General features: G+C 50.0%; 1 protein-coding gene across 1 annotated transcript; it reads left to right on the forward strand.

Annotated features, from left to right (window-relative positions):
- Positions 1-3,408: 3,408 nt before the first annotated feature.
- LRRC55 (leucine rich repeat containing 55) lies at positions 3,409-8,125 on the forward strand. The gene is made up of 2 exons (XM_041004236.1): positions 3,409-4,110; positions 7,890-8,125. Exons 1-2 carry the CDS (start codon positions 3,450-3,452, stop codon positions 8,123-8,125), a joined length of 897 nt encoding a protein of 298 aa, XP_040860170.1. The 5' UTR covers positions 3,409-3,449.
- Positions 8,126-15,637: the final 7,512 nt, after the last annotated feature.

Here is a 15,637-nt window from a genome sequence, read left to right on the forward strand (position 1 = left end):
TCAGCTGGCCAATGCCCTGGCCCTAGGAGCTATCTCAGGGGTGAGCCAGTAGATGGACGATCTCTCTCTCTCTCTCTCTCTCTCTCTCTCTCTCTCTCTCTGTGTGTGTGTGTGTCTCACCTACCCTTCAAATACATAAATAAATCTTTAAAGTAATAATAATAATAATAAAGAGGGAAGATGTTAGCCAAGGTCTTCAGTTAAAACCAATTACTTGTTTCAAAGCACTGTTGTATTTTCTGAGTTAAGATTATAATTGTATTTCTAAACTAATCAATGAGATCAAGCAGCCATTTCCTTCTTTAAGTGGGAGAGGCGTGCAAATCACATTGACACCAGCTGATTCAGTATAGAAGTACAGGTGCAGTGGCTGCCATGTTACGTGACAGATTCGAGCCAGCACAACGCAAAAGCCACACACAAAGCCACTGTTGTATCACCACACAGGGAGAGGTGTCATCATTAGGAAGGATGTTAGCAGCAGTTTGGGGAACTTTTTAAGCGCCAAGAGTCTGTACACACACAAGGCCCCAGGATAACTGAGAAAAAACACAGGGCCCATGTGAGCCCCTCGAGGGCAGTCTCCATCCTTGCTAGAGACTGTAAAGGCCCACATTCCAGCCAAGTACCCAGCACACACCGAGTGTTCAAAACTATGTAGTCAGACAAAGAAAGAAGCCAACTCTTGGGCCAAATGACCCAGTCAAATCAGTTTTTAAAATGCATGACAGTTAGAGACGTGTCTGTTAAATCTGCAAGAAGACAAGATTTCACCCTCAACTGCAGTCATCCTAGAGAGGAAACAGGGAACAAAAAGGCTGGAGTGATGGAAACCAGACAACAGCAAGGTTCCTGGGGTCTGCAGAAAGAATGGACCCCAAGCTTCCACTCCTCCAGCATCAGATTCAAGTATCCCTGGAGCCCGTGACAGCTACACCAGCAGCTGGTCCTTCCGCCTTCCAAAGAATCTTCAACCCTATGCTAAGGAGAATTGGGTCTTCAGCTGAGTCTCCTACACCCAAAGGGCTCACGGGGCAAGGTCACAGAGTCAATCAAGGAATAGAGACAACGTCTCACCTACCTTGGTCTCTCCCCACACCTGGCCCCCCTGCATCCTCTCCCACTGTGCACCTTTTTCTCTGCACTCCTCGGCCTCTCTCGGTGCCTGCCTGCCCTTGTCTCCCTTCCCTGCCCCCCGGCTTGTCACTAGGATCCTGTGGGTGGTTGTGAATCCTGCTGAGTGCCTCCATCTCTGGTCTTGGTGGGGTCCAAAGCCAGTTCTCCAGTTGCTCAGAACCGTGGAGGCAGTTGCTAAGAGACAGTGAAACGTCAGTACCTGGCCCTCGAGGAAAAAACGGGGAGTGAAAAAGGGAGCGTAGAGGGGGGAAAGGATGGAGGGAGGAGAGAGAGGGAGGGACGGACGAGGGAGGGGAAGACCTGGCTCTGGCGGAAGCCCAGTATCCAGGCAGCTTCAGCACCACCTGAGTTTCAGAAAGGAACATTCAGATTCTGTGAACTTTTCTTCTAAGCATCCTCTCTCAGATTCCCCTGTTAGGTCAAAGCAGGAGCACAGGGACCGTAGGACAGGAAATCCCAGGCGATGCTGGCCAGGGATCCAGGAGACATGGAGGAGGAGAGGCCGGGGGAGGGGACGAGCCGGGAGAGCAATCTGTTCTGAATCCAGCAGAGCGAGCGAGCGAGCGAACGAGCAAGCGGGGATTCCAGGATGAGGGAGGAGACCGCGTCTGCTGCAGATTGATGGCTGTGTCCTTGCAACGGAGTGAGTAGGCTCACGAGGGCCTGTGGGTGTGCACGGGGAGACCTTGGGGCTCAGAGAAAAGAGGCTGCTGGAAGGGGAGCTGGGGTGATTTCCCGGTGGGTGGGATGGAGGCTGGAGGCAGTGGGGAAGACCAGCAGGGCTGGGGCTGGGGGTGAGGGGAGGACAAGAGAGTACAGCAGGTGGAAGGGAAAGGGCAAGGGGCCACATAGGGCCGGGGTACTGACTCCACTGTGTCTTGCTGTCTGCCCCTGGTCCAAAAGAGTGTAGATGCGGATTCCAGGGGGTCAGAGAAGGGGAAGAAAGGAGCAAGAGTGGGGAGTGTTGTGGAAAAGGATGCTGGGATGAGGGGTATATACTGGGGGTGAAAGATGGTGAGAGCAGACTGGGGAGGGGGCTCTGCAGGAGTACATGTGTAGAGGGAAGCTGGCCAGAACCTGGGCAGGACAAAATACTGGGGGGGGAGTACTAGAACGATGTGTGTGTGAGAGAGAGGCAGAGACAGGAGCGGAGCGCCAGAAGGATTCGGTAAGGATGTGCAAACCTTTGGAGTGTGGATACAAGGCTTCCCTGGGGTGGGGTGTCAGGTGCAAAGGAGAGCGAAGCTCTGAAGAGGAAGCCAGCTGCAGGTTGGGGCGGGGAGGGTCAGTGGGTGGCACTCTTAGAGGAGTGGGGGCCACCCTGGGAGAGGGAACTCAGAGAATTAAAGAAGGAGGGGGAGAGGGTGGGGCAAGGGCCACAGGTGAGCGGCAGGGGTGTCCAGGACACTGGATTTCCTGGCTGAGTGAGTGCTTTCCTTGTTGACAGAGTTCTGCCTCCACCTGCTGCCAGCGACTCTGTTGCACTGAGGGAGCCGCCAGCTTGGAGAAGTGGCCCCAGCTCTCCTAGCCGGCTCCCAACCTGCACCTGCAGGACTCATGGCTCTTTCCCTCCTCTGCAGCCCAGGCAGTGGGCATCACCTTGGGTCCTCCCCTCCCTGGAGATTCCAACAGCCACTGAGGCCGAGGAGTCTCCAGCTTCTGGAAGGCCCATCGTCAGCGACACTGCCCTGAGCTGCTTCTGCAAATTGCCCAGCCTGGTCCCCCTTGGACTCAAGCCCACTAGGTCACCAGGAGACATGGCTGCTGAAGTCACGGATGCTGCCGCCTCAAGCACAGCCCAGCTTCCTCATGAGTCCCAGACATGGGCAAGGCTTGAGCTCTCTTAGAAGAGGTGCCAGGACCTTTAAAGGGTACCTTTCATCTTCCTCGTTGCCTCCCTCCCACCTCTCAGACACAAAGCCAAGAGGAAGCACCCAGCGGGCATGGGCCAGAGGGTCACGAAAGATCAACAGGGGCCCTTCCCACACCTGCTGGCAGCTGGGCCAGCACCCTATGGGTCCCCATCCTTTGTCAAGTACTAATCATATTTTGAGTCCCCAGTGGGGGCCTCGGTGGGGTGGCCTGCCCCTACTGAGCTCCAGGAGGTAACTTCCTACAGATCTCAGGAAGTCACTACCCCCAGAGGCTTCCAGGACAGGCTCCAGCCATGACCCCACTTGCTCAGAAGCCCCACTTTTGTGGCTCAGACCCCTGATGTAGCTGCCTTCCTACCTGTGCCGCTGACTTTTGGCTTCAAGCACACAGCAGCCCCCACGGGCTCCCTTCAGCATTGCTGTCGGCAGCAGTCCAAGATGGGTGACACCTGGACCCAGCTTCCCTGGCCTGGGCCCACTCACCCAGCCATGCTGCTGATCTCCCTGCTCCTAGCAGCCAGACTGATGCACTCGGATGCTGGCACCAGCTGCCCAGTCCTTTGCACGTGTCGAAACCAGGTGGTAGATTGTAGCGGCCAGCGGCTCTTCTCTGTGCCCCCAGACCTGCCAATGGACACTCACAACCTTAGCCTGGCCCACAACCGCATCGCCACCGTGCCCCCCGGCTACCTCACGTGCTACATGGAACTCCGAGTGCTGGATTTGCGCAACAATTCCTTGACCGAGCTGCCTCCGGGCCTCTTCCTCCATGCCAAGCGCTTGGCACACCTGGATTTGAGCTACAACAACCTCAGTCACGTGCCGGCCGACATGTTCCAGGAGGCCCATGCGCTCGTGCACATTGACCTAAGCCACAACCCATGGCTGCGGAGGGTGCATCCCCAGGCCTTCCAGGGGCTCCTGCAGCTCCGAGACCTAGACCTCAGCTACGGGGGGCTCGCCTTCCTCAGCCTTGAGGCCCTGGAGGGGCTGCCCGGGCTGGTGACCCTGCAGATAGGAGGTAACCCCTGGGTATGTGGTTGCACCATGGAGCCCCTGCTGAAGTGGCTGCGGAACCGGATCCAGCGCTGCACAGCGGGTAAGGGGGCCGGCAGGACTGGGTGGCCAGAAAGGAGATCTCACTAGCAGTGAAGTCTCCAAAGCAGAAGGAGGTACCTAGAGATCTTGAGCGCCTACTGTGTGCAATGATCTCTGTTAACTTGCTGAGTCCTGGCAATGCAGGCTAGGATCTGAGGTCCCACTCACTTATGAAACTGGCATACCCTTGCCCTGGGGGTACTTAACACCTCACAAGGCAAGCAGGTAGAAAGGGAGTAAGAATGGGTCATCGTGTGGGTTGAGCTTTCACCATGAGAACTTGGCATTCCTCAGGGGACCCTGCTTGTTGTGGTCCCATTTGACAGGTAAAGAAACTGAGAGTTAGCACAGTGCAAAAGGCCACTCACTGAAGGAGTGGCAGGGACGCAGGTAAAACCCAGATTTGTTTGATGTGTAAGTCCTGTTCTTCTCTACCAGACTTTTTCAAGTATCCGAAGAGCTGAGAAAATTCTTGGAGAAACAGAAATAACGAAAGCTATTTGTCTTAATGCTTCCTATGGTTCTAATGTCTTCCAGGCCCTATTCCAAGTATATTCCAGGTTTTAACCCATCCTATTCTCCCAAGAACCTTAAAGAGGTCTCCACTCTATAGAGGAAGCAAAGCACAGGAAGGTTCACACAGCATCACATAGCTACTAAGTCAGTGTTTGAACTCTGACCTTCCTCTGGGAGAATCCAGGAGAGTCCGTGCAGAGATCTGGACTGGTCAAAGAGCCGAGTCCTGAGGCTTAGACATCAGGTGGGGGTGCTGGCAGAAGGAGCATAGATGTGGTTGCTTAGCCAGCTAACCCCAAGTGGATTGGGCCTGGAGGAGACCACATCACACAGATCTGACAGCCTGGTCTCAATGCAGCAGTGTCAGGCCAGGCCTTGAGGCAGGCAAAACTCATCCACAGACACCTGTGCCCTAGGTGATAGCATCATCCCTTCTTGGCACCAGCAACTAGCAGGAAACAACAGGAGGAGCCTGGGGCACTTTCCCAGGGGCTTCCCCAGAGCTGTGCTCAGCGTGTTCAGAAAAAGTGCTGCTGAGTGAGGGAGGAAGGAGGGGATGGCTGAGTGGGGTGCCCAAGACCGAAATAGTGTAGCAGGGATGGGCTTTGGGTCACGATTCCAGTGTCTCCACAGGGCTGTGGGAGGAAGTACTCTGAGACCAAAATAGCTAGGGACTGAGATGGGGGGATGGTGGGGGACAGGAGGGGGAGGCTGCCTGGAGCAATCTCCCACCACTGAGTCTACCTCTCCTGTGCACTAACAAGAAAAAGGCTGCTCCAGGCACTAAGCTGCCAACACAGCCAGAGACAACTCCTCTTCTGTTGCTCACCGAGTGGGAGAAGTCCAGGCAGTCTCAACCCAGGTGAGGGACCCAGGCTCCAGAGAGAAATGGTGACTGTCCACAGGCCATGGTGACAAAGCCAGCAGGCCACTGCCTGAAACCTAGGACACTATCAGAAGGTCCCCTCTGATGGGGAGGGGCAAGGTAGAACATCCCTCCAGCGTGCCCAGGACTAGGTGATGCTCTTCCCTGTAGTTCTGCTTCTGCTACTTTTCCTGCCTTTTTCTTCTTTTCCTTGGAATTCTCATATTATTTATGCTTTCAGAGGTAGTGGAGAGGGAATCTAGCTAAGAAGGTACTAAGGAAGTTGCTGGGATAACAAACCTGACTCAAAACTGGTTCCCTGGCTTAGCAGAGAGCTTTGACAAATTCAGGATCACATCAACATCCTGGACGGCCCTGCCAGGTGTGGTCACAGTCTCTTCTGGCCCACAGCGTCTTCCAGCTAGTCTAGTACACATGAGTGTACCCATATATGCCTGTTCTTACCGTCTCACAACTGATACCCGCAGGCACACACAGGCTTTGAAGTTAAATATCATTTGGTTTTCGGAACAAGCATCCCATGGAAGTCAACTACAGACACCAGCCTAACATTGGGCAGGGCTGGGTCCCATGTTCTCTTGGGTCATGCAAAGGCTTGATTCCGCCCTCCAAACCTGACCCCTATGTCCAAGGATAGTGATGCCCATCCGCTTCTCCAACAATCAAACCACTTCCATCACTTTATTCTCTGTCCTCAAAAAACCTCCAAATGGATACATAGCAGTGGTGGACCCTATAATTTAGAAAATGCCTTCACCCTGATTCTCTTAGAAAACTTGAGTTGGTTTCTCCTCTTCTATAGATGCAGAGCATGAGATCCAAAAAGGAAAAAAAAGCAAAAGCAAAAGCATTTTCCTAAGATAAGAGCTTAGAGCATTTATCCACCAAACAAAAGCGTGACTGGCCAGGCCTCCTACTGCATGGCCTAACTGCCACTCTGATTTCCAAGGGAGAGTGAGACAGAATACCAATCCCCCACACCAACAGGTCGAGAACCAGCCTGTGGCATCAGTGCAAGCTCACACTTGCCGAGTGTTTCATGCACACCAGGAACAGTCCCTTTACGTGTTAATCCACTGAATCGTGGCTAGGCAGATGTCATTGTTATCCTTGTTTATTTATATTATCATGAACCAAAACATAGAAAGATTAAAACACGAATCTCCAATCACACAGCCAAGATAGGGTAAAGAGCCCATCCTTGACTCCATCCTCTGCGCATGTGAAGAAGCCTCACGGATGAGTAGAAATACCCAGCACTTTGCAGTAAGCTGGGCTCCTGTTTTCACTGACCAGAACCACAGAGCACTGACTATGGAGACAACACTGCTCTGATGTGAACGACACCATGGCAGGACCTCGTATTCAAGCAGAATTCAGACAATAAACCAACTGGCAGTGATAAACTAGAGTGAAGTCTGTGAGATGGGGGCCGGAGGGAAAGTGAAATGGGGATGTTATTTTGCTTCAAGTCCCAAAGGAAGTGAGGGGCTGAATTACACAGAGATCCAGGGGAGAAGCTCCCACGTGATGGGGTAAAGACATCCCCTCCTCCCTCTTACAGTGGACCCGCTTAGGATCATGGAAAATGAGACAGGGTCCTTGGAGCCCACAGTGGGGACCTTGACTTTCGCAGTTATGACGATGGGAAGCTGAGGGAGGGTTTCAAGCAGAGAAGGACACAATGAGACTTCAAATCTGAAAGAATCAGGCTGCTGGTAGACTAAGGACAGAAGTCCAGAGTGCAATCAGGAGGCTGTTGTGAGAGACAAGGGGTGCCCCCACAAAGTCGCTCTTCTGCCATTGGTAGGACCTGTGCGAATTTCAGCAGCTTAGTAAACTCTAAGCAGTGATCTTCCCACTGTAAAAGCAGTTCTACAAAAGCTATCATGAGAGATTTTTAAGAGTACTGAGGAAGGTAAGTCTTTTAAAAAAAATATTTATGTATTTATTTGAAAGTGTGAGATACAGAGAGAAATGGGGAGAGAGAGATTCCCCATCCATTGGTTCACTCCCAGAATGATTGCGATGGCCAGGGCTGAGCCAAGCCAAAGGCAGGAGCTGGTAGCTTCATCCAGATCTCCTGTGTGAGTGGCAAGAGCCCAAACACTTGAGCCACCTTCTGCTGCTTTTCCCAAGACATTAGCAGGGAGCTGGATTTTAAAGACTCTCTTAGACATGAAATGGAACCCATATGTTTCTGGTATCCTAACCAGTAGCTTCACCCATTGTACCACAATGTTGGGCTCAAATATGAATCTTTTAACACATGGGGAGGAAATCAGTGAATGTCTTTCTTCTTTGGGGATGAGTAAGGGACTCCTCAGTCCAATCTCTCTCATCTAAGTGGCTCACCCTTGCCGGGTTCTATGTTGCAGATTCTCAGCTGGCCGAATGCCGGGGCCCCCCCGAAGTGGAGGGTGCTCCCCTCTTCTCACTCACTGAGGAGAGCTTCAAAGCCTGCCACCTGACCCTGACCTTGGATGATTACCTATTCATTGCATTTGTGGGCTTTGTGGTTTCCATCGCATCTGTGGCAACCAACTTCCTCCTGGGCATCACAGCCAACTGCTGCCACCGTTGGAGTAAGGCCAATGAAGAGGAAGAGATTTGACATTGGCACCTCTCATCCCTCCAAGCTGCCAGCTGCCACTACCGCTGACCACCAGACACTCTCCCTGCCCACTCTGGTTCCATGATGCCCCCAGCCACCTCAGTCAAGATTGAAGGTCAGGAAACTCACTTTGTATAAGTGTCTACTTTGAACTCTACACTGTGGTAGGAACTGGGAATGTAGGGTGAGTGGACCCAGTCCTTGCTTTCAGCCACTTCCTGGTAGTAGAAGAGAGAGATTGAAAAGACTGTTCCCTTTAACAGAACATGTCAGTACACCAGACACGTAGTTAAGGAAGCTCACAAGCAGAGCCATTAACTGTGCATACAAAGTCCACAAGAATTCTAAAAGTGACATGATTTGTCAGCTGAGTCATCCAAAAATAAAAGTCTACTTTAATATGTGAACAAGAAGAGTAGACAGAAGCAAATGACAGGGGCCAAAGCACGCGAGGTGTGGAGAGAGCAGTGAGCTTGTGTCTTGGGTGTCCAGAGGGGGTGTGACACAGACCTGAAACCTCCCCTCTGACATAGTGTCAGCCTAAGCACCACCAGCCACTGGCTCTAGAGAAGAACGTCTGCATGCAGTGGTCTCCTCCTACCAGCAGCCACCAGGTGAGAACACCGCCCAGTGACTGCTCCCTGTACTTCATCACCAACTGCAGCCTGCTGGGGAGGCCCCTGGCAGCCACCAAGAATGGCCATCTTCAGTGCCCTTTCTCCTACCTTGATCTCCTGCCTTTCACCCAAGCCTTGGCTCCAGAAGAGGGAGGCAGGCAGCCCAGCAATGGGGTACAAGAGTCCAGGCACTCTGGGACCTCAGCCCTGTGACTGCTCTCACCATGGTGCTCACACAGGGATCTCAGCAGGAAAGCACATGGTGGGCTATAGACCCAGTGATGTCAGTGCCCAGGGCCACCACAGTCATGACCACAAGAGGGTTTGCATTTCCTTCTAAGCAACTCATTTAAGCATAAAGGGGAGAGCACTATTAATTAGTGCGCCTTTTGCCAGTATTGGGCACTGTGAAAAGCTCTCTCCACAAATCCCTTTAACACACACCCAGTGTCTAGAGGTAACTGTTGTTCCAAGTTTACAGACAGGGAAATGAAGACTCAGAGAGGTTAGTCATCTACTACTTAAGGAGTAAGATCAAGTCTGTGCCCTTCCTACGGCCCCATCCAAGTTGGGGAACATCACATTTCCTCCCAAAGGTACCTACATTCTAATCCAGAAAGTGCTGATGGTGTTCTCAGTAAGAACCAGGCACTCCTCTGAGCACTTTTGGTTCTATAAACACATTTACTTCAATTCTCCTGGCAACACGACATGGTCATTTTTATTATTCCTGCTTGACAGACAAATTAAGTATTAGAGAGCTGAGTGATTTACCCAAGGTTATCTAGATAAACTCTGGAAGGAAGGTGATCCATAACTCAATTTAGGGAAACTGTGCCTAATCCATGGGTCAAGAATCAAGTAACTTAATGTGCAAAGCACAATGCCCACCATCCTGTTGTCATCATCATCTTTATCATCAGCTCCATCAGCTTCATCGTTACCTTCCGTATGTGTGTTCAGCCCTGGAAAGTTAATGAAGTGCTTTAGCATTGTTCTCCTAGACTCTTTCCAACTGAACTCTGTGCAGGAAGCAGACCACACATCAGTGATTCTATTTTACAGATGAAAAAATAGTCTCAAGATTGCCTAAGTGGCAAAGTTGGGGCATCATGTTGCCAGTGCCTTCACAGGTGCTTGGGGAAGAGAATGCCTCCCAGAGCCAGGAAGTGGGCCCTACAAGTCAGGGTTCATGAATGTGCTAATGAATGAGTTAAATAAAGGGCAGTAAAACCCAGCTGCTCTACAGACAGATGCAGTCAAGACAGGGTGAACTGCAGCACAAAAAACAAAATAGGAGACACATAAAACATTGGAACTGTCGGTCATGGTGCCAGTCGTATAAAAAATTAGAGTTTGGAGAAGTAAAATATGAAGCTGTGCTAATCACGCCCACTCAAGCCCCACTGTGTCATGTTGGGAAAAGAGATCAAGGAAGAAGAGAAATCTGTAGGGTGACAGCTTCTACAAGGTACAGGGAAGCTTTAGAGTACAATCGAAGAGCTTGGCAAGGCTGCCCAGAACGAGAATAAAAATGGAAGCCTTCCACCTTGCCCTCAGCTCCAGCAGGGGTACATCATCCCACTTTCCTGAAACAGATGAAGAAGGGTAACATGTCAGCTTCCAAGAAGTCTCACCCCTCACACCACCCCTCAACTAACCAACCAAAGGAACCCACGGACACTTTGCTAGATCTGAGGCTCCTGGACCCTGTGTTTCCCAAGTCTCACAGTATCTGAGTGCTTCTATGACATCTGAAGCAAAACTCCACATTCCTCTGCCACAGCAAGGATGGCCACCTGCTCTCTGCCAGCCTAGTTGACAGCCTCAAGTGTTTGGAGAGGAGTATTTAAGAATGATTGTACTGATAAATAGCTAAGCTTCCCATAAAGGGGCACACTTTTCCCCTATAATCATCTCACAGGGACTGTTGTTTTCTGAAATGTAGTTTATATTTTAAAATATGCATGCCTTTGCATAGAACTAGAACCAGACAAGACACTGAATGCCGCTTGAGATCAAGTGTCCATTCTAATGGCACAATTTGATCTCCATGGGTGGCAAACCTTTCTGAGCAAGACACACAGCTTTTAAAAAACAGATGTTTCTCCAGCTGCTATAAAGCCTCCAGTAAACACAGCACAATGAGGCAAGCACCCAACGTCCCTATTGCCAAGGAATTCCCTGCTTCTCCCACCACTACCACTGTCCTGTTCAGGTGATCAGAAGCAAGTTCTAGGAGTAATCTAGCAATCTTGGTTAGAATTGTTCCCATATCCTTAATGACCATGAAAGTCATGTCGGTGTTCATTCCCATAAAGCTTCATTCAACTTGTTCCAGACTGGTTAATATATTTGTGATGGGGAATCTTTCTGCATCCATGTTACTGTTTCTGAGATTCCATTTATGCTGGCTGTCTGCTGGCATAAAAGGTTGCTCTGGAATTGGGTTAAGCTATATGACATCATTCACTTAGTCATCTGGCTGTTGCACTGTTTAATATGTTAAGCTAGAACCCCACCAGGTTTTGGGTGCATTGGATACTCAGATAACATCTACAAAGAAAACTCTGCAGAAAACTCTTGTCCTTAGCCAAGGCTGACGTCAAGAAAATCATTCTTTGTAAAAGATCCCACATCTGCACCACACACACCACTCCGAACCAGTTGCTTCCCTTCACCCTCAGGAAAACCCTTCTTTCCATCCACCCCTTCCCACAGGAACTCCTAGGGAACCTTGCAGAAATCATTCCCCAGGTGGCTAAAGAGTTTCACCGCTTCTTTCAAGGAACCAGATGCATGGAATTTGAACAAAGCAAAACAATTATTTCTCCTCAACTTTAGGGGAAATCTTATAGCCCCCATTTTTCCTGTAGACATAGTATGAACATCCTTTCCAGCAGTAGAATATAAGCAGATATCTTTGTTCATTCCTCAAAAGGACATCTCCCCAAAACTAGAGAAACATGACTGTCTTTCCCCCGCCCCAGAAGGAGGCAAAAGGGGAGTGAGGGAGGCTTGTCACTAGGTCCCTTAATAAATTACCATTGTGTCTGCCACCACACTGGGTGGAGAGTTGATCCACAAAGCTCTGTTTTTCCAAGTGCTAGCCTGCAGAGTGCTGAGGACTTGGGGGTGGGAGGGACAAGGAGGGACAGGGCTAAAGAGAAGACACCAATCTTCGTATGGAGATGATTTTATAACCATGCACTTTTATAACTGTGAAGAATTTTTCATAAATGCACATTGACAATAAAGAGTGTATAGTTTAACAAACTGTCTAAGGAGTTGTGAAGAGGAGGGAGAGGGAGGGAGGCGGAGAAAGGAAGAGAGAAATAAAGGAATTAGGTGCAACGAAGGGAAGGGAATGAGTGCCAAAATATACATACAAAAGGTCTGTGGGGAGGGAGTAGATGAGAATAACTAGGAAATGTGCCAGTTACAGAGGGGCATGTGTGGGAGTAAAAGGAACATCACAGAAGCATATTTCTACCAGGCAGAAAAGATTATGCATGTGTCTATATGCACATATCCCTGTGTGTAGGCATATTTTGGTGCCCGGAAATACACAAAAAAGACAGCATATGTCTTGTACATGTTGCTGTTTGCAGCTTGGGTCATCCATAAAACATGCCAAGACAAGTGGGTGTGCCTGCTTAGCTAGTATCACTGAAGAATATATGCCAGGGAGATGGCCCACACCAGTATAATGGACAAAAAGGCCCTAACTCAGGCCCACAGGTTAGCCAGTCATTTAAGCAGATGATGTAGAGATACTCAAGGCTCTACTAGCATCACTTTAGTTCTCTGTTCTTACAAGTTAACAATGAAGGAAAAATTCTGAACCTTGTGGGTCTGGTAAGGGTTGCCTACATACTGCTGGAATCAAAAGATTAGGGCCATACCTTGGATAAAGGAAGAGAAGGGAGGAATGGGTTAATCTGTCATTAAGATGGCACCCGCTCTTACCCAAGTTCCTTAGCTAGGAAGTTACTCTCAGCAGAAAGTTGATCCAACCTAGAAATGGTTCTTACCAGGCCCACCTCCAGTCCTGGATCTTGTGTGTGCCAGTAGGTGCTGTAGCCAAGTTGGCAAGGCCCATCCCAGTCTTAGCACTTGCCGGCAAATGTCACAGCCTAATTCAGCCTGGCCTACCCCAGTCCTAGCTCTCGCTACTGAGTGCTGCAGCCTAGCTCAATCAGGTCCATCCCCAGCCCCAGCTTTCACGTGAACTGGTAGGTGCTGCAGCCTTACCTGGGCTGGCTCACCCTCGGCCCCAGATCTTCTGCTCAACAAATGGAGCTGCAACCTTGCAGGGGAGTTCCCAGAGTTCCCCTACCAGGCCCACTCCCAGCCCTGGATCTTACACATGCCAACACTTCCTACACCCTAGGCCCGGCACTTGCCAGCAGATGCTACAACCTGGCCCAGCCTGGACCACTCTTAGGCCCAGCTTTGATGAGTGCCAGTGGATACCCACAGCCTTGCTTATCCTGGCCCACCACCAACCTCAGCTCTTTAGCATACCAGCCCATGCTACACTTCAACATATCTGAACTCACAAAACTTCTTACTGGGTTTGCCCCCAGCTTTGGTCTTCCATGTGCCAGTGAGTGTTGCAGCCCAGGCTGACATGCCCCAACTCTACTTAGCCCACTTCCAGCCCTGGCTTTTGCATGCACCAGTAGCCAATGCCACCTAACTCAGCCCAGTTTTCCCACATGGGTGGGTACCTTGGCCTAACCCAGACATGCCCTCTGGACTCCATCCTCCAAACCACCCTTCAGCTGCCTCAGTTACCAGTGAGTGTGGTGGTATGGTCCATGGAAGGCCCCAAAATTCACTCTGCACCTGTCAAACACTCCCTGGGTAGCCTCCATTCCAATACGTCCCCGGAGCTCCTTCCCTGGGCAATCTGCAGCCCTCCCTGAACAGCCCTGGTGCCTTCCAGCGTGACAGCCAAGACTGAGGGTAAGCTGGAATGGGCTAGGATACAGCACTTCTCTATAAGAGTTGAGATTGGAGTTGAGCTGGACCAGGATGCAGCACCTGTCAGCGAATGCCAAGACTGAAGGCAGGACATGTTTAACTGGACAATAGCACCCAAATGCAAAAATCAGGGTAGAGGGCCTGGCATGGTAGCCTAATGGCTAAAGTCCTCGCCTTGCATGTGCCAGGATCCCATGTGGGTACTGGTTCATATCCTGGCTGCTCCACTTCCGCTCCAGCGTCTTGCTTATGATCTGGGAAAGCAGTAGAGGACAGTTGAAAGCCTTGGGTAGAAGCTCCTGGCTCCTGGCTTCAGATCAGCTTGGCTCTGGCTATTGCAGCCATTTGGGGAATGAAGCTGATGGAAGATCTTTGTCTCTCCTTCTCTGTAAACCACTTTAAGAAGAAAATTTAAAAAAAAAAATCCATTGCTGGCTTGTACAACAGCAGGACTGTTTCTCTTAAAAAAAAAAAATCAGGATTAGAAGTGGGCCTGGTGGGGAGCTTTGGGGTCTCCTCTAGTAGACCACGATTCCTGCTGGTGAACGTGAGAGCTGAGGCTGTGAGTGGGACAGGTGGGCAAGACTAAGCACCTGTCACCATTCCTGTGGGCTGGGTAAGGGGCGGCCTAGGCATCATCAAATGACCATCCCCCATACATGGGAACTGATGTTGGTTGACAGCAAAGAGCACCCTTCTCCCTCTCCCTGCCCCTACCTCCCCACAAACACTGGAGAAAAAAAAAAAACTGAAACGTTTATCTACCCACCTTCCTCTATATCTCAATCTTCCCTGCCCTGATCCGAGGCCCTTTCAACTGTGTAATCAAAAAAAAAAAAAAAAAAAGAAAAAAACATAAAAAATGGTGGCCACGTGCTTTTACATGCTGGGAACACATTCCAAGGGCTGGTATAAGGGAGAGTAAGAGAACATCCTGCCTCTTGCCCCTTGACAGTTGCTTCCTATGCAAGAGTGAGAGTAAAGGGGTAGGGGATGGGAAGAGGATTGAAGAACGCTGGCCAGACTTCCCATTTTGTATAAATACAATGAAAACTGCTGGAGAGTTTTCAGCAGGGGAATGACGTGCTCTGAGGATGGTTTTTCTAACACAACTCTGGATGTTGAATGAAACACGTTCCCAAGGTGAGAAAGAATGTAAGCTGGGAGGCCAGAGAGGGCCTTCTGCGTGGGTAAGGAGAAAGATGTTCTGAAGAGACACGGATGTGCTGGTGGATAAGGGAAGCACTGGGGATGAATCTTGAAAACAGAGCCAAGGGACTTGAAGATACCTTGGGTCCAAGGAGAGAGGACAAAAGGGGTTTTTAATTTCAGCTACAGCTATGTTCAGCCAGAACCAATTAGCAGAAGGACTGTCTTCACTCACAAGGAGAAAAAAAAATTAGTCAATGATCAGCAAGTCAGAATACCCTGATGAGTAATTTGGAAGGGGGAAGAAGGAAACAGATACACAAACAGATTCAGAATATCAGGAAATAGCCCAAGCCTGAGGTCCCAGAGATGGAGGTAGAGAAATACAAACATTCAACATTGGCTTTAATAGTCTGCTCTAACATCTCCAGTGCTCCAACAGGTCTTCAGTGGCTTAACGGGGCCCCTGGAACTGGAGTTCAAGCTTAAAAACCAGCAGCATTTGCAGTAGAGATAGATTTATATTCACAGTGATGGACTAGAAACAAATCATGAATCCACAGTTTCTCCCTAGAAGGGATATGCAAGACTCCCTTGGCTATGGACAAAGAAGCCAATCCGGGAGACAAATTATATTTGAGATGGGCCCAAATATGTTTGAAATGGGAATACTGCAAAGAACCGTATAAAGAAAAATGGAATCTAACAGCTTATCTTCATCTTAGCCAAGGAATGAAAGGTGCTAGGGACAGACTGT

Source organism: Ochotona curzoniae, unplaced genomic scaffold (assembly GCF_017591425.1).
Source record: "Ochotona curzoniae isolate NIBS_2020 unplaced genomic scaffold, NIBS_Ocur_1.0 scaffold_3171, whole genome shotgun sequence".
Taxonomy (NCBI): Eukaryota; Metazoa; Chordata; class Mammalia; order Lagomorpha; family Ochotonidae; genus Ochotona; species Ochotona curzoniae.